This window comes from Baudoinia panamericana (assembly GCF_000338955.1).
Source record: "Baudoinia panamericana UAMH 10762 unplaced genomic scaffold BAUCOscaffold_2, whole genome shotgun sequence".
NCBI classification, from domain to species: Eukaryota; Fungi; Ascomycota; class Dothideomycetes; order Mycosphaerellales; family Teratosphaeriaceae; genus Baudoinia; species Baudoinia panamericana.
In genome coordinates, this window is record NW_006911258.1 from 1,538,103 (window position 1) to 1,555,466 (window position 17,364).

Sequence of the window (17,364 nt, forward strand, 5' to 3'; positions counted from 1 at the left end):
AGAGACCACATTGTGAAAGTAGCATCTCCGCAAGCACGTGATGACGCTCAAGCAACCGGCAGCTCTGCCGGGAGAGCCCGAGGCGGGACAATCGCAGAGTAAGCCGAGGCAAGAGGCACATCAAGAGACATGTGAATTGCCGACATAGGGCCGCTACCACTGCTGATGGCCATCGTCTTCACCTCCACTCCATCATCTAGACAGCAGCAACATCCAGTCGTTCATTCCAGCGGCTAGCGCCTATTACTCGACGCGTAGATTGATAGCAGATACATCTACCCGACACATCATACGTCTCCGCCGCCATGGTCATGGATGCCCTCGTCTACCACCCGGCCGTGAGCCACTACAACCGCTTCGTTGCGACGACGAGTAAGGGCCCTATTCGATGGCCGTAGAACAGCTGCTGATGTGACATAGTCGGCAGGGATAAGGCTCTCCGAACGCTTCAGTACTTTGCCCGCTTCCTCGCATGGTACACCTACCGCACCAACCACCCCGCAGCAACCGTCGCGATCTTTGAAGCGGTTAAGAAGAACTTCGGAAGCGTGCGCAAGGCCATGCGCCTCGGCAAGTTCGTAGAGCATATCAAGGCAGCTTCAGTCGCCGCCGATGCCAAATCGATGGACCCGATTCTCCGATTCCTGGCAGTGGGCAGACAGCTAGGGTATGCGGGATATTTATTCATGGACAACCTCGCCTACTTCGACCAGTCCGGCATCAAGAAGTTCGAGGCGGCCGCGAGATTGCAGAAAGAAGCTTATCGCGCGTGGCTGGCGGGCTTGCTATGCAATGTCGCAGCGGGCATCTACACGCTGTACAACCTCCAGATGGCGGCGCGAAAGCAGGCTGATAGCCAGGACGCGGAGAAAGCGGTGGAGGCGAAGAAGCTGCAGAAGTGAGTTGTGTCGAAACTTTGGCGAACGAATGAAGGCTAATCTACCATAGGGAACGCAGCGCGGTGCAATTACAACTCGTGTCCGACCTTTGCGATTGTACCGTTCCGAGTAGCGCTCTGGGATACGCTAACTTCGACGACGGCATTGTTGGCTTAGCAGGCACCTTGAGCAGCTTGATCGGCCTGTTCGCTGCATGGAACAAGACGTTGTGAACCTGTCAACAAGCGAGAACTGTTTGTGGAGGTCAATTTGGCTTATCAGTATCTGGTGGTCTTAGCGTAGCTCAACGCTCTCCTAGTAATGACGAAGTCAATCTTATCCTGCGGAATATGGATCTGGTTCAATCTTCTTACGGTGAATGCCGCTCACGCAGTCGCATTCGGATTGCTTTGCAGCTTACCAAATACCGTTTCCAATGGCGACCTATCCGATGATGCAAGCTAACCGCACAGTGTAAGTGATCAAAGACGCAAGTTTGTTCATTGTCCGTCGTCCGGAAGAGGGTTGGAGAATGGTGAGATGCTGTTTTTTTTGTTCTTCACACCTCATGGACGCAGCTTCAATTGCGCCCTATTCTCTAGCAGACACAACACTACAATGGCGCGGTTTGCGGTACCGTCTATCACCCCGTCTCCCACGTCCAGCCAAGGTGCATCAGAAAGTCCCAACTATCAGAATTTCCCCTCGAGTCAACTCAGCCGCCCGCCACCGTGGGCTATAGTGTCGCCTAAAGAAAGTCAACGACCGAGAAGCGTGTCAGGAACCCCAGAACGTCAGACCTCACCATCAAGTCAACTCAGTCAAACACAATCATGGGCGAAAGAGGCTCCGAAATCACGCCGCGCTGGCGCAGTAACTCATGAACCACCGGACTCGCCGCCGTATCCCAATAATCGTACACAGTCCTGGCCCGTCACGTCACCAAGAGAGAATGGCACAGCAACGATGTGGTACAGAGTACCGTCTGCCACGCCCTCTTCTTCTAGGGCCAGCCGGAGTCTTTCAGGAGATCCCAACCCTCCGGACTCGCCGTCATATCGGGGCCGATTCAGAGTACCGTCTGCCCCCCCCTCTTCGAGATCGAACCGCGTTGGCTCAGGAAGTGCAAGTTCAGAAGCGGCAAGCCCAGAGACACCGCTGCCTGCTGGCTCTCGATATACGACATGGACGGGCTACTCTCCGCGAGCCAGGCCCAGGCGATCGACTCCACAAAGGAGACGTTCTTCAACACCTTCATCCCGGGCTTCGCCGAATACGGTCCGGCGCCCACTCTTACCCGCAGCTTCGTCGCTGAAGCCACGCCAACGGGGAAGGCTTGGACGCTGTCAAGGTACCTTGTCCATCCCTATATACTCCGAGGATCTGGGTCTGCAGCCTCAACGCGCACCGTTCGACTAGTGGTGACGACGACGATGTATGGTGGAGATCCGAACCCTCTAATATTCCGAAGCTCGAGCACACTGCATGTCGCGAGATTGTCGACGAAGACTTCGCCCTCGACGAGCAGGCGGCCAATGATACGCAAACAGTCCTTAACCATCCCAACCTCATCCGTATGGTGGAGCACGACGGCTTCGGAACGTTGTATACGCGCAAGGAGACGGCTTGGGAGTACTGCAATGCCGGAACGCTTAACGGGCTACTTCTTGCCCACCAAGGGGAGGGATTGCCGGAGTCGCTTATCTGGCACACTCTGGTCTCGCTACTACAAGCAGTCTTCCACCTACGCACTGGTAGGTATACTCTGGAGTCGGGACAAGACTCAACGCCTCTGCCCGGTTGGAAGCCTATTGCGCACAACTGCATAACCCCTGTGAACATCTTTTACTGCCATCCAGGTAAGACGAGCGGCTTTCGAGTGCCAACATACGGCGACTGCAAACTTGGCAATTTCACACATTGCGTTGTGTTCAAGGGCGCACGCCATTCGGTCACTTTGTTGGAACTACTTAACTCAAACACTGATGGCGAAAGTACGGGTTACGAAGCGCCCGAACTCAGCAGCTTCCACCCTCAACCCAGCATTCGTGGTTCATCCGCAGATGTCTGGTCTGTAGGCGCTGTGGCTGTGGCAATGATGCTGGGAGGTCGTTCACTTTGGGACTTGGTCATGACTGAAAACATCAATGTCATGATGATGTCGAGAAGAGACGAAGATTGGCGGAGTGTGAACGCCAGTGAGAGATTCGACAGGTTGGCCGCACTTTGTGGAGCTGAGAGTGAAGTTCTTCCGGATGGCGGCCTGAGAGGATCGACGGCGTTGGTGGATGCACTACCCTTCGTTTACTCTCCGTCGCTCAAGAGTTGGTTGCAACGCATGGTGCATCCTTCACCGGCGGCGAGGCCAAGCGTTGAAGAGGTTCTGCGTGGTGTCACAGCGGCTTATGCGAAGATCAAGGCAGAGGCGGATCAACAAGAAGGTGATATGGCGGACGAGTATGTTGTGGAGGGCGAGCCAGAGTGAGACGTACAGGGTAGAGTGTTGAGCTTGCCTACAAGACTGCATGTCCATCCTTCCCGACTGCCGTGCTAACATCTCATAATGTCGTTCTTCCAGTCTCGTGAGATGTGTCACTCCCGTGAAATGTCCAGCCCGCATGCTGTAAGAAGTTGAACGTTTGTATTTGGATCTTCCACGCTGCTATTGCTGTTTCCAATTATGGAAGCAGCTGTCTCCACTTTGCGGGCCGCGTCACGACGCATGCGTGGACGTTTTGACGAAGTGAATCAAAGCAACGGCCTGATGCAATCGAAAAGTGCTTGTGTCACGGTACTCGCAAGCACACAGCCTCGCTCGAGCCTTGCGACACGCAACGAAGCCAGGCATCACTCATACCACTGTATAGGAATGCGCAGGTGGTAACTCAATTTTCTCTTTCTATTGCCTCTCGCCTTCCCTTCCATACTATCTGTCACTGCGCAGCCGTCCTCGCCATGCTTGACGACGCCCTGCCAACGTTCTTCTTGAAGCCTGCAAACGATGGCGTTGCTCATCACCGCAATCTTTTCCTTTCTCACCGTGGTTCTGAGAAAGAGCCAGCATACACCTTGAAGCAGACCGACCCAGCCTCGCCACTACCCGCACACAAGAACTGTTACGGGGTGGCAATATTCGACGCATATAACCAAGACATCCTGTATGGCGAAGTACTTGCGCGGCCGGGTTGGACGCAGCCCACATTGTCGCAAGAGGATATCAAGCGAAACGGTGGCGTCCCACCGCCCCCGGAGCCGGTCTTACCCCATGAATTCACCATCCAACTTTACAATCCTGACCAGCAGGTACGAGTAGAGCTGAAGGAAGGCCGTTGGGGCGGCAGCGACTCGTATGAGTTCAGCATGCCCATCAACACCTTCCGCACGCCTTCTGCATCAAATCTGGACCGCGGTCAATCCGATCCAGCAAGCTTGGCTGTCACACCCAAGGTGCACTTTGCGTGGCGGAAGGAGAGCAAGCTGAGCAAGGACTTGACATGTTTCATGACGGGCAAGAGCACGGATGTGCACGAGAAGAAGAGGAGTCGGCGAGATCCAGATATCGCCATTGCGCTGTGGCGGAGTTTGCGGGAGTTGACCGTCTACGAGCCGAACTTGGGTCGAGTAGATATGGAGGATCCCAAAGGTCTGGAGATCACTTTGCTGCTAAGTGCTGTCGTCATTACGGATCTCTATTTCGGCGGCAAGGATCACATGAAGGAGACGTTCAACATCGCAGACCTGCCGTCAGAGCGCAAATTGAGCGGAGGTGGACGGAAGCTGTCCAACCCGCAACAGACGCATATCGGCTACAATGCACCGAACCTGCTGGCTTCGCAGCCTGCACCTCCACATAATGCTGTGAATGATGCGAGGCGAACCCAGCTACCAAAACTGCAAACCACGCCACCGCAACCCAGTAGCGCACGGCCCCCTCCGATGCCAGACCCGCGCGCAAACTGGGCCCTCGAAGCCGAGACCGCCCGCTTGCGCGCACAAGCCGAAGCAGAAGCGCGCCGCGAGGAGCGTCGGCGCAGAGAGCGCGAAAAGGCCGATGAAGCCGAAGCGAGACGCCTACAGAAACAGCTCGAGGAAGAAGAGAAGCAGCGATATCGAAAACAAGCCGAAGTCGACAAGGAGACCGAGCGGCTGAGGAAGATGTACGGTGTCCAACCCTTACCTTCGCAGCAGTACCCGCCTCAAGCCAACAGCTCGAGACCGCAGCAGGCACAAACGGGCCTTATGCCGCCCCCGGTACCTCAACACCGTCCTCGCCAAAGTCTAGGCAGCAATGGATTGTATATGCAACCCTCGGCCAGCTCTAATGCGTTGGTAATGAGTGGTGCGAATCCGCATGCGAGCTCGTTGAACGTCAATCCTGCGGGTGCGAAGCACAAGAAGAGCTTTTTTGGGTTAAGGAGCGTGAGTGACGAGGACGCGAATAAGCTTCAGAAGAAAAAGAGTGCGATGTGGTAGGCTGTTTTCTGCACTCCCGTTTGACAGCCGGCTTCACAAAGACCTTGGCAAGTTTTACATTAGCGAGGCGTTCGCGGAATGCGGCAGGGAACGCTTGATGTATGACGAGTTCACGAACTGTTGACGATGCTCGGTTAGATAGCACAATATGCAACCCCGATCGCTTCTGGCAATGGTTTTAGACAAGTTGCCGACTCCGCGAAGAATAGTGCGAAGCACGAGAGCCCTGCCTCCAAGTGGTTACGGTGGGAAAGGGGCGCGTACAATCCTGAAGGCACTGCACCCGACTGTCATAGCGTATGCCTCAATGCTTAGAGGCCATTCGCCCGCTCTTTCACAACGTTCCTCATAGAAGGCTCGTGTCGTATTATCGTAATATGGTACGACAATAACATTCGGATCGCTCGCCCCTGGTGAGCGATCCGCGAAAGCTGTCACATACCCGGTAGATCGTTGGCAAAGCTGGCCGAGGAAGATCAGGTCAGGTCGTTGCTCTATGCACCGCTGGGCTGGCATACCCGCTGTTCGCCGTCACGAAGCCGACATCAACTTTGCCACAAACAATCGTATAGGCTTCGACTGCCTATACTGCAGTCGTCTCATGGCGCGTATCGATGAGTAGGATCCCGGGCTCTGCTGCGCCGAGCAGAAAAGCATCGCGGTGTCCGCCATGCGAGCCGAAAGCTACCTCTGTGCCGAGATGTCGCAGTGCCTAAGCGAGAAGGTCCTCGCCACTGAGCTCCCGCCTCTGAGATACCCGCGGCTTGAAAAATGTCCATTAGTAGGAAGGTCACTTTATGTCTCGGGTGAACGGCAGCTTAGTAGAGGCGGGGGTGGAGAAAGCGGGCTTGAAGATGTGAATGATTCAAATTGGTGACAGTATAGGCTCACACAAAAGTGAGATGATGTTCGGCCCTACCTATTTCTGTCGAGACGGTTTCTTGATACCGAGACGCTGCATCCCGAGGATGATTGAGTGGGAATCTCACTGCAATGTGACGCACCACGGGACCCTGCAGGCAGTGTACCTGCATGAGTGCTGAGTCGTCAAGAAAGCGCACAAAAGCGCAGCTTTCAACTGGCTGGGTTGGGAGGCAGAGCGCTGCGAGGTGAAGTGCTGCGAGGTAAGGTGCGGGATTACCAGCGCTCCAAAGGCTTTGCCGACAATGGACGAACAAGCAAGCCGTCACATCTTATTGGTCGGGGAGAGTGGGAAGGTTGTAGCGCTCGTCACTCACACTCGATCTCGTCGGCATTGTTGCGGACGAACCGCTCCACAGCAAAGCGAAACCGCGGAGGCTGTTCCAGAAATTGGAGTGCATGCGCGGTTGATTATCTGAAAACGACGCCGCGAGGACCCCATCTCCAGGGCTTTGCCTTTCGCCCTAGTGCCGGTAGGCCGTAGTGCTGTGTCTTCGATCAATCTTGGCCGGGCCCCCACCTTACGGCCTTGAGGAGCGACAAGATGCTGAAAGTACCTTGACCGAGCATCCTCTAGTGTTTCAGCGGGAAGGGGACTGGCAATGTCTTCCGTGTCCTGTCCTCTCTTCCGCTTGAGTGTAAGCCTGTTGGGCACCGTCCGAAGCCCTGCGCCAGGGGTTATAGGTCCGTCGACGTCGAACGGTTTGTCCATTTCGCCCTCTGTGAGCCGCAGCCGCACAGTTCGAAGCCCGGCGCTAGCGAGTGTGGCGCCATCAACGTCGAAAGGATTCTCCGCTTCGTCACCTGTGAGACGTAGCCTCTTACCTTGCGCCAGCATCTCTGCTTGCCTAAGGTGGACGAGAGTTATGCTATCGTTCGGGCAAACGATAGGCACGAGCGATGGCGCACCCCCTTGAGACTGATTCGAGGCATGACCAGCAAAGTAATCCGGCACCGCATTTCCATCGCAAAAGTGATGAGCTTTGACCCACTGGAAGTCCTTCCTTTTCAAGTAAGCATACATGCTGAAAAGCTCGTTGCGAAAGCGGACCGTTTCAGTGTTTGTCCATTCGCTCCTCGCTTCACCTTCCATGCAGCGAGCAAGAGAGCTTAAAGTACCCGAGGAGTCAGTGCGGAACACAATGTGCTCCACATCAGTGTCGAGATACCTGCGCATCATGTACAAACCGTGCATCAGTCCATGCTCCTCAGCTTCACTTGGCGTCTTCACGCCCAGAGGGACGGCTTCGCCACGCCAATCGTCTCCGTCTGTAAGGGCTACGCCACAGCCGGCGTGCCTGGACTGGCGGGATCCATCTGTGTCCACGACTATTGGTGACCAGTCGCTCGTGTCCGGTTAATACACGCCATGGTGGTTGGCGAGGACCTTACGCTCCACTTCGATGTCAAGCTGACCGTGCTTGCCCTGAACACACGTTATGCGGTATAGGTCTTGCGGACCACGGATGCTAGGCCGGTAAGGTACAATACCTCCGTCATGGATCTCAATCGGCTGCTTCAGTGCGGCTGGGAGTGGCTGTATCGCTCGAGTTGAATGCCTTAGTGCAACTAGGCGCGCTTGCACCTCTGAGCCGCGTTCGACTTGCCGGGATCACAAAGTCCTGTAGCCCACGTGACCAATTATGTTAGCGATGTCTATATGCTCAACGTCATCGGCTAGGCTCAGATCCTTCACCAAAAGCTCAGGGCGGCGCGACCGCGCAGGTCTTTGGCGCTTGGTCTCACTTTGCGGAGACGCCTCGATGCCTTCATCGCTCAGACCATCTCTTGTAAGGTCAACAACACCTGTGCGATGCGCAGCCCTAATCGTTCTGAGCGTCATGCTGCGAGTTTGTATGCTCGCGTCCCGTTGAAAGCCTCCTTGCATGGGTGGCGACGTTAGCAGTGTAGCAAGACCACTTGGTATGCTGCTTTTGCTGCCCGGATTAGATCCATGCGAATGTAACTGCCAAGCCCCCTTTTCGAGACGTCAAACTCGCCCCTGAGTTTTGTATGCTGATCACGTTTTAGCACTGGTATATAGTCCGCTGTGTGAAAAGTGAAGGCGAAAACGCTGTGCTGCCGGAGTAGCGGCTTGACCACGGTCCATCCCGCCCGAATAAGCGGTATGAGGAAGGTACGATATGCTGCGGTCGGGTCGAACATGCCCTCACCACCACTTCCAGTTCTGTGTGCTCTATGCTGCGGCGATGCATATATCTACTTTCTCTTCCATCTACTGAAAAACAGCAATACGACATTAGGCTCGGACTAACAAGTTTCAGCCTAGTCCAGCCTGCACAGTTAAATCCTAAGCAATACGCATCCGGACACTGCACCAAGGCGGTTGCCTATGGTGTCTGCCTGCCAATGTCACCATGGCCCATCCTGATGCTCTGGATTCTGTTGACTTCGCTTCACCCAGTGATCAGCCGAGAGACTGTGAAACTGTCTTGCTGCTCACTTCTGTCGATGGTTGGAGGTCAAGAGGCTTCAGCTTGGTACGCGGCCTGGGAGGTCAACAATCCGGAGATTCATCCCGTCCTGTGGACAGGTACGGGTGCGACCACTGCCACTCAAAGCAGATCTGCCCGCGAGAGTCGTAGTGCCCGGACAAAGACTATGATCTGGAAAATCGGTAGCCATCCATCGCCACCACGTTCTCGACAAGATGTTTCATGATGTTGATCGATGCGCTTGAGGTAAGGGCGGCCAATCTTCGGGACAATTCCACGTCGCCTTTTCCCGACCTCTCTCTCTCGTACTTGCCATTACATTGCAATACCCATCAATTACCACTATGCAGATTCTGATAACAAAAGTGAACATGTAAATTGCGGGTCGCAAGCCTTCGGTGTCCGTATCTGTGTTGTGTCTCTGCGCGCTGCAGCCACCGCGCGTCTTGCAATACCAGTCTCACTGACCATTACTGATGGCTTTCATCCTCACCATGCCTTTCTCGTGAGTAAGACTTCTGCGTTCATTGCCTTTACTTCTTCCTTGCATGCGACGAAGCAGATGGACCACGAAGACCTTGTGGCATACATCGCCAACTGGCCAAGCTCGATCGTGATGCGTTGCACCACTCTTTCTGCGTATCATCATGCCCTCTTTGCGATATCTGCGTTGGCAACAGTGGCCAGACCTTTGGCAGAACCTCAACCGCCTCTTGAAACGAGAGGCGCGACCACTACGTGTGGCCAGTCCCACACCACAGCGAATCCAAGCACGTGTCGCTTCATCTCATAGAGTACAGAATGGCCGCGTGGAGAAGCAACGTAGCCCTACCCGAACCCCGAGTTTACAGATCGAACGGTCATTGACCTCTACGATTCGCCATAATGACAAAGGCAATCGCACAGAGAACTTTGGAGTCCGTGGCGATGGCGAGTAGCCTGTAGTCGTTCTGGAAACACTTGTCTGCGAACTCCTGGAGCGCCAACGAGATCGCATGGAGCTTGGCAACGTTATTGTCCATTGGATCGAGCGCCATAGCCGACCTTTCCCATGCACCCTGGCAACGAAATGCTGCTCCAGCGCCAGCAGGACCCTGCGTTTTGAATGGAAGCACTTCCGGCGGCACGGTTCCTACGATCGGTGTCACTGCGCTCGTGGCTGGGTTCAGTTTGGAGCCATCAGTATACACAACGAACTCGTCGCTAGGCTGGTCGAGAATGCCAGAGTCGTCCCAAGAAATGTTGTTGATCTTGGCAGCTTTCGCGCACTCCAGGCAGGGGAAGAGACTAGCCTGGTAGGTCGTCGCTTTTGGATATGCTGACGTTGCCGTGCTTAGTACATTGCAGAGCGTCCGTCTGATGAGAGTCCAATAAGAATTCGGGGAAAGCACGCTTTCTTGGCGCTTTAAGAGGGTTTGGTGGCAGATCATGCGCCGCTTCAACCTGGTCGTTCTCCCGCGCTCCTTAGCAACCTGAGCCCCTGTGCTCGGAAGTCCTGCGGCTGCGCTTGCGAGGTCTGTCAGTTCACAGGAGTCTTGCCTAGTAGTCGTTTGCTGGATCCATGCCGGTGCTGACTTTTCGAGCACCGAGTTGCGGCGCTGGCGGCCAGCATCAGGATCTCCTGGTGAATGAGGTATCGGTAATTCTGAGGCTGGCGGTGCAGGATTCATGGATCTCACGGACGGCGTGAATTTATGGGATTGACAAGGGGTCGTCTCGCCTTCGGAGTCAACTGGCCACTCGTCGTGCAGAGTCTGGCTTGCAAGATGGCCAGTCATCTTCGGGTCTTCCAGCGATAATAGTCCGGCCATTGATGGTTTGGTGACGTGCGTACTTTGTCACTAGGCTTCTTTCAGATACACTCATTCTATTGCACAGCGTTGCGATCTGGAAATGTTCCAGTCTGGAGGGAGGCGGATGGGCAGCAGTCTGCAGCAGTTGTTGCGGCTCATCGAGAAGGTTGCCGAGGCCGTCGCAATCAACGACATGCGAAAGCACGCGAGGCCATTACAATCATTCACAGACTCGGCTAGATCCGGCGGTACAGTATTCAGGTAGCGGAGGGCCGCGAGATTCGAGTCGGAACGGGTGTGGAGGTGGGCATTGTCTACATTCACATCTGTTCTAGGCCCTTACGTCTCGAGCTGAGCAAACATGTGCTGATTTGTGAATTATATTTATGGACGAAGAGGTCCCGTCCTGTGAGTTTTGAGCGCTGGCTCACTGCCTGTACAACCATATCAGCATGCTCTGGTAATCAGCCGTCTCCCAAGCCAGGTTGATCCCCGCGTTCATCAGCGTGGAACCACTCAGCGACCCATTGTACAGATTACTCGTGTACCTCGCTGTAGCATTTAACCCTGCAATCTTGAGGGGCGGAGGTGCAGGCTTCACAGTCGCCCGCTGCTGGAAAGCGAAGACTATCGCCACAGTCTGGTTGGCGCTGACGAATTGCGCGGCTGGCCAGTTGCTGTTGTCCGGCAGCGCGAGCCTGTAGAAAGACCCAGTGATGACAATAGGGTTGATCCGCTCCCAATCTGCCAAGATGCCGGGTATGGCGGCCCTCTCCTCCGCCGTCAGCTCCACCGGGTTCAGCTCGAAGCCGAACGAGCCGCACATGAGTGCAACGTGGGCGCGATATTCGATGGAGGTGTTGCGCTGCGTAATACCGTTGGGCACCGCGGAGACGTGGCACGCCATAGCTGACGGCGGGTATGCGAGCGAAGTCCCCATCTGTATCGTCAGCCGTTCTGCCGCGTCGGTATCATCTGACGTCCAACTCTGCGGATAATAGTGGAGGATGCCCGGGTCGAAGCGTCCACCGCCGGATGCACAACCCTCCCACAGTATGTCAGGATAACTACCGGTCAAGTTGTCCATGACACGATACATGCCAAGCATATAGTTGTAGTCGGCGGCAGGGTTAGGAAGCTCGTGCATGCCTCTGTTGTTGTCCCATTTGATGTAGCGAATATCGGCAGAGTTGATTACGTTGGAGATCGCGGTTATCAAGTAGTCCTGTACTTCAGGCAGGCCGAGATTGAGCACGAGTTGGTTCCTTGTAAGTGTCCGTGGGTGGGAGCCCGCGTGCAAAGCCCAGTCAGGGTGCTCGTTGTACAGAGTCGAGTTGGGATTCACCATCTCTGGCTCCACCCAGATGCCGAACTCGAGCTTCTGGGACGAGTTTTCAACCGTGAGGGAGTCAACGTCGCCCACATAGGGACCTAGTCCATTTGGGAAGTGATCAGGGTTCGGTGTCCAGTCGCCAAGTCCAGCGGTATCGTTGATGCGAGCATAAGGCGTCTGGCCGAACCATCCATCATCATTGACGAACAGTCGGATCCCGAGATCGGCCGTCTCTTGCGCTAACTGGTCCAGCGAGGATTGATTGATGTTGAAGCCGAGGCCTTCCCACGAATTAAGTAAGACTGGACGAGTCTGCAGCGTGTAGTTCGAGCGCGAGAGATGGTTCCGGTACAGATCATGAAAAGATCGAGACATGCCTCCAAGACCCTCAGACGAATATACTGCGACTGCCTCCGGCGACGTGAAAGTCTGACCTGGTCCGACGGGAATACTGGCGTGCAATGGGTTGAGACCGAGTAATACTCGGACGAAGCCATGCGAGAACCGTTCCGTTGTTGCCGCAAAGCTGCCCGTATAGACGAGATTGAACCCCCAAGCTTCACCAGAAGACTCTGTCGTTGAAGGTGACATGAGCGCGAAGAATGGGTTATGCACATGGGAAGAGTAGCCTTCGGTAGAGCGGAAGCTGGTCTCTCCGTACTGCACCGGGCGAATGACTCTGTTCATTTCGTGAGCCCAGTCGCCTTGCAGCTCTAGCATGTTGAGGTCGAGATTCGGTAGGTCAATACTGAAGCTTGCCGCACGTTCAATCGTGATGTTTGCGGAGCCATTATTAGTGATCTGGAAACTCCGCGCGATAGCGTTGTATGAGGGAAATACGGAATATGACAGAGCAGCGGAGACATCCGAGTAGTTGTCATAAAGCCTTATAATTAGCGTCGACACATCCGAGGCATTACCATACGTCGCTGGTAGACCAGGAAGGCTAGGCTTTCCTGGCAAGATTTCGTAGCTCTGGTAGGCGAAAGCGGACACCGTATTGCCGTCTGCGTGGGATATGTGGATCGCTGGAAGCCTGTAGTCGCTTCGACCTATATCTGGGAACTCCCGTCGGTCGTTTGTCAAGCCATCCGACCAGCCGCCTTGGAAGATTGTTGCAGGGTTGATGAAATCGTCAACCGGACCTCCAAAGTGATCTGAGAACAAGTCGAGGGACGACGGGTCCACGTGGAACAAGTAGGACATGCCATTGCCAGTCAAGGTAAAGTTCGAACCGCTCGCACTTATTGCTATCCCGACTGTCAGCGTGCTTTCACGTGTGAAGACGGGAAGTCGTGACTTACGTCCAGCGGCAAACGCCAAGCCTGCTGTTGCGGCGACGAGAAGCAGAATCCTCATGATCACAACCTATCCCTTCCCTTCCTGCACCACCTGGTAAGTGAAGGCCATGCGGCTCATTAATAAATCATCTCTGCCATCGAGATCGCCTCCACCTCTTGCTCTTGGCGTGCGGAGTCGGAAAGGCAGGCTGGGGTGATCTACAGTGTGCATGCGCGCCGCACGAGGACAATGCACCAACGCACGGTGTTTGGGGATGCCGATAGGCTGAGAATTTAGGAAGTCGGTCCGTCTGTAGTGTTGGAGACGAGGGGGAAGGTGGAGGAGATGGCGCTTGGGGAGATGGTTGTCGGGAATGTGGAGACCTGCCGGGTGCGTCTGAGTATTCGTAGCTAACTCGCACAAACACACGCAGTGGAGGATCTACAGGCAAGCCTTGCAAGACCATGGGTACACCACATACAAGATGACACCGAGCCAGCAATGTTCCATATTGCATTCTATACATGCTCGGCTATGTCTAACCAACCATCCAACACCCCTGCACCTCAGCGAGTTTGATAGCCCCTTCTTCGACGTCTCTTGACCAAGCCATCATCTAATATCGCCGGTTCCGGATCTGTCTCCGGACTCATACTGGCCCTGGATGACAGAAAGCCTGTCGAAGCCATGTCCTGTCCTTCCTGCGTCATCGGCGAGACTCCGGGTGGTGGTGTCTGTGGCTCAAGTTGAGCACGCCACGGATAAAGGCGTCTGAAGTCCCATTCACGCGAAGTAGGACTGGACATCACGACCTCTTCCGCGGTCCCGTATTCGGCACGAAGCCGGTCGTACTTCTCGCGGACTTCGAAAGCTGTTCTAGCCGCCTACCGAGATTCGTCTCGGGTTTGTGGGTGCTGCACTGCTGCTATTTCACGCTCAACCTGTCGAAGAGCCTCACGGCGGGAGGCCAAGTCGGCGTCTATACCGGACTGAGAGCACGCCGGACTCGAGTCCGTGAACGTGACTAGGTGCTTGTGAACACCATTTCGCTGATGCTGGTCGAGGTCGGCAATCAGCTTCAGTTGGTGATCCAGATCTTGCTGAAGGTACTTAAGCTCGTTACGGAGCCTTGAAGCTGCAACGACATCTGGGTCCACTGGCTCACAGTCAAAGTAACCGTCGCCTCTATCGGCCTCCATCCACTGTGATTCTCCGAGACTTGGAAGAACTGCTGGAGTCCTGGAACCCTTGGAGGAGCGTCGCGAAGTCGACTTCGTGGTGAAAGCACGCCCTTCTCCTCGAGCTGTGGCCGGTGGCGGTGACTTGCGGCTTGAAGCAGTGCGGCTGTGTCGGTCTAAAACTGCACGGAAACATTCGTCGATTAAGAACTTCTCCGTTTCACGCAGTTCTTCCACCTGCAAACTCAATTTAAACTCAGTTTCTCCCACCTGCTTCGCCACCTCATCTCCACGAACAGCCAACGGGTTATGTGTGGCCGGGCTGCTTCGATCCACGCAATTGCAGCCATTCTTCTCGCACTTTGCGTACAGTCACGTCGACTTTCAGTGCGACCGTGAAGTACAGCGTTTCCAATGAGCGGCCGGAGAAGGTGACCTGATGTCTCGCGATAGTCCGCGCTCAGCAGATGTTGAAGCCATGAACCAGAGAGAAAGAGCTTCGCTGGTTAAGGCGAGGTGGATGCTGTGTCAAACGCAGCGTGCTGGCGCCTTGTCTGCACAAGGATGTTTCTTCGCTTGCAGTGAACTTTATGAGGGCAGTAGTGTGACGCCAGGAAGTGGAATAAAGCTCAAGTTGAATTGCTTGCATATGTTTCGGACTACGTCCCGTTCACAGACCCGGCAAGAGCGGGACTTACACGATTGGAAGGACAATGGGTATGTTTCATCATCGCTCTGTTAACAGCCAGCACACGTGTTGCAGCATCCGAGACACTGCTGGACTCAACCCATTCTCTTTGTCAGTGTCGACTCTCCAGGTCTCAGCCCGCAGTCAGCATGGTCATTGTCTGCGGAGATGCCTCATTAGCATCGGCACGAGTCGGAAGACGTACTCTGCTTCCTACGAGCTAGCAACCCACGGCCTGCTCAGATGCTCAATCGCTTCCTCCTCGCTAACCACATCCGCCATCTTCGCATCCATGTCGAACAAGTTCGCATCGTGGATCGCAGGACTGCGATCACCGCAAGCACTACCCACCACCTAGCACACCGTCAGTCTTTACAATGCCCGTAGGGCTCGTTGTAGTCTCACCATCGGCCGGTAGTTGTAACACATGGCATCCAGCGTGGAAGCCCTTACGCATCCGGACGTACTGACACCGCAGATAACCAGCGTATCGACATTGAGCAGATTCAGGGTACAAAGCAGTTCCGTCCCGAAGAAAGCAGACGGGTGCCGTTTGATCACAACTTCCTCTCCCTCAGTCGGCTCCAGACCCTCCACCAGCGCGTCGAGGCCGCGGTCATTGCCGTCCTCCCATACACTCAGCGCTTTGGCCTTCGCGTAGAAGAGACCGGCGTCCTTCATGCCTTTCCGGTAGGCGACTTGAGTCCAAAAGATGGGGATCTGAGATTTTCGGGCTGCCGTGAGGAGGCGCCGCATCACGTCCAGGGAAGCGGCCGAGGCTGGGTTGGAGGAAGTGTCGAGCGGAGATCCGGGTGTCCAGTAGGCTTTGCAGACGTCGATGAGTAGTAAGGCGGGGCGACTGCCCCAGCCGATGCGGTTGTTGAAGCCCGAGGCGCGGTAGGAGGCGGAGTCTGCGTGGCCATTGACGCCGCTCATTTTGAAGCCAAGACGAGGAGAAGAGTATGACGGGTCATCGTGCGATGCATCGCGTACGGAGCGACTTGATTAATGAACATGTCGTCGTGCCGCCGCGCTGCTGATAGGCCAGAAAGCACGCCTTACCTAACCTTACCTTGATGGATGAGACCTCTACCTTTGCTTACGAAACTCACTTCATGTTGCGTGCCTGCCTCCTGCGGATATCTGAACGGCTTTCAACCCGCTTTCAAGCTATTGACTACAATAAGTCGACGATGTTTAAAAGATACTGTCGCAAGATGAAGTCGAACAACACCCACTCGGTCCGCCAAGCGGCCCCACTCTCCGGGCAAGCCTTCCATCGAACCGGATCCAGAGCGACGGTGCATTCACTGCGACGGAAGTATCAATGAACGAATAAGTCTTCTCCTTGAGCTACGAACGAGGCTTGACGAGCTCTGCGGTCCCATTTGCCTGCCCTTTATCGTCCAGACAGCGAGTTGATCCATTATCCCGCCGGGTGACCGCATAGACCAAAGTAGTCAACGCCGGCCGGAGCATCTCAAGGCCCGCTCACCGTAACCACCATCCAGCCCTTCTTGACACTGGAAACGACTGGAAGCTTCTGAAGCTATAAAGCATAGAAAGCAGGTCCCGTCATAGAAACTCCAGAGTCTGGTATTCGGCAGGCTCGTTTACACAGCGCTGGTCGATCAACCATTTCTTGAAGATTGCACGATATACCAATTCCAAGCAACGACCTTCACACAGTAGCCAATTAAGATGGCACCGAGGACCTACCAAGGTAAGAATGAACTGCAAAGGTAATCTGTTACACCCGAATGGACCGCACTAACCCAACACCGTCATCATTGCTAGGCAACTGCCATTGCGGCGCCATCAAATTCACCGTCGACGTCCCCGACGCCCTCGCCCCAGAGGGATCCCGCCACATCCTCCGCTGCAGTTGCAGCATTTGCACCAAGAATGGTAAACTAAGCCCTTTGCTCATCGCTCACCCACCCACCACCTTCCTTCCAATTCCCCGTCCCTCAAAAGGCGATCACCACTTCCACCACTCAAACCCACCACCTCAGATGCATGTGACACGACATAAACTGATCTGATGATGTGAAAGGCTACTTCCTCCTCCACGTCCCCGTGGGGGACGTGCACTTCGTCGACTCCTCGTGGGACAAGATGAAAATCTACCGCTTCGGGAGCAAAACCATCGACCATCGCTTCTGCGGCGAGTGCGGGAGCAGCGTCTGCATTGATTTGCAGAATATCCCCATCGAGCAGATGAAGGGCAAGATTGCCATTAACGTGAGTACATTGCTTCCTTGGTGCGTTCAACTGATCTCGACCCATGCCGGTGGCGGGGATGTGCGGATAAGTGGATGTGTTCGACGAGAAATGTAATGCTGACATTGATTTACCTTTTT

At 54.9% G+C, this 17,364-nt stretch overlaps 8 protein-coding genes across 8 annotated transcripts; 3 read left to right on the top strand and 5 right to left on the bottom strand.

Moving 5' to 3' along the window:
* Positions 1–292: 292 nt before the first annotated feature.
* On the top strand, positions 293–1,271 carry BAUCODRAFT_30591 (uncharacterized protein). Its single transcript, XM_007674440.1, has 3 exons — positions 293–372; positions 421–898; positions 949–1,271. Exons 1-3 carry the CDS (start codon positions 306–308, stop codon positions 1,109–1,111), a joined length of 708 nt encoding a protein of 235 aa, XP_007672630.1. The 5' UTR covers positions 293–305; the 3' UTR covers positions 1,112–1,271.
* Positions 1,272–2,062: 791 nt separating this feature from the next.
* Positions 2,063–5,666, top strand: BAUCODRAFT_21786 (uncharacterized protein; the record flags this gene model as incomplete). Its single annotated transcript, XM_007674441.1, has 5 exons — positions 2,063–2,229; positions 2,274–3,359; positions 3,457–3,501; positions 3,746–5,297; positions 5,490–5,666. 5 exons carry the CDS (start codon positions 2,063–2,065, stop codon positions 5,664–5,666), a joined length of 3,027 nt encoding a protein of 1,008 aa, XP_007672631.1.
* A 919-nt stretch (positions 5,667–6,585) lies between these two features.
* BAUCODRAFT_21787 (uncharacterized protein) lies at positions 6,586–8,115 on the bottom strand (the record flags this gene model as incomplete). Its single annotated transcript, XM_007674442.1, has 3 exons — positions 6,586–7,601; positions 7,665–7,809; positions 7,906–8,115. 3 exons carry the CDS (start codon positions 8,113–8,115, stop codon positions 6,586–6,588), a joined length of 1,371 nt encoding a protein of 456 aa, XP_007672632.1.
* A 1,439-nt stretch (positions 8,116–9,554) lies between these two features.
* Positions 9,555–10,888, bottom strand: BAUCODRAFT_365959 (uncharacterized protein). The gene has a single exon (XM_007674443.1). The coding sequence runs from the start codon at positions 10,537–10,539 to the stop codon at positions 9,589–9,591; it is 951 nt and encodes a 316-aa protein (XP_007672633.1). The 5' UTR covers positions 10,540–10,888; the 3' UTR covers positions 9,555–9,588.
* A 60-nt stretch (positions 10,889–10,948) lies between these two features.
* On the bottom strand, positions 10,949–13,213 carry BAUCODRAFT_145446 (glycoside hydrolase family 36 protein; the record flags this gene model as incomplete). Its single annotated transcript, XM_007674444.1, has 2 exons — positions 10,949–13,104; positions 13,159–13,213. 2 exons carry the CDS (start codon positions 13,211–13,213, stop codon positions 10,949–10,951), a joined length of 2,211 nt encoding a protein of 736 aa, XP_007672634.1.
* Positions 13,214–13,616: 403 nt separating this feature from the next.
* Positions 13,617–14,680, bottom strand: BAUCODRAFT_365956 (uncharacterized protein). Its single transcript, XM_007674445.1, has one exon. The coding sequence runs from the start codon at positions 14,332–14,334 to the stop codon at positions 14,020–14,022; it is 315 nt and encodes a 104-aa protein (XP_007672635.1). The 5' UTR covers positions 14,335–14,680; the 3' UTR covers positions 13,617–14,019.
* A 534-nt stretch (positions 14,681–15,214) lies between these two features.
* BAUCODRAFT_63284 (uncharacterized protein) lies at positions 15,215–15,937 on the bottom strand (the record flags this gene model as incomplete). The annotated part of the gene is made up of 2 exons (XM_007674446.1): positions 15,215–15,355; positions 15,407–15,937. The coding sequence occupies 2 exons, from the start codon at positions 15,935–15,937 to the stop codon at positions 15,215–15,217; spliced, it is 672 nt and encodes a 223-aa protein (XP_007672636.1).
* Positions 15,938–16,797: 860 nt separating this feature from the next.
* BAUCODRAFT_55553 (uncharacterized protein) lies at positions 16,798–17,245 on the top strand (the record flags this gene model as incomplete). Its single annotated transcript, XM_007674447.1, has 2 exons — positions 16,798–16,909; positions 17,058–17,245. Coding segments are annotated over 2 exons (300 nt in total), but the record flags the coding sequence as incomplete, so codon positions are not given.
* Between the last annotated feature and the right edge of the window lie 119 nt (positions 17,246–17,364).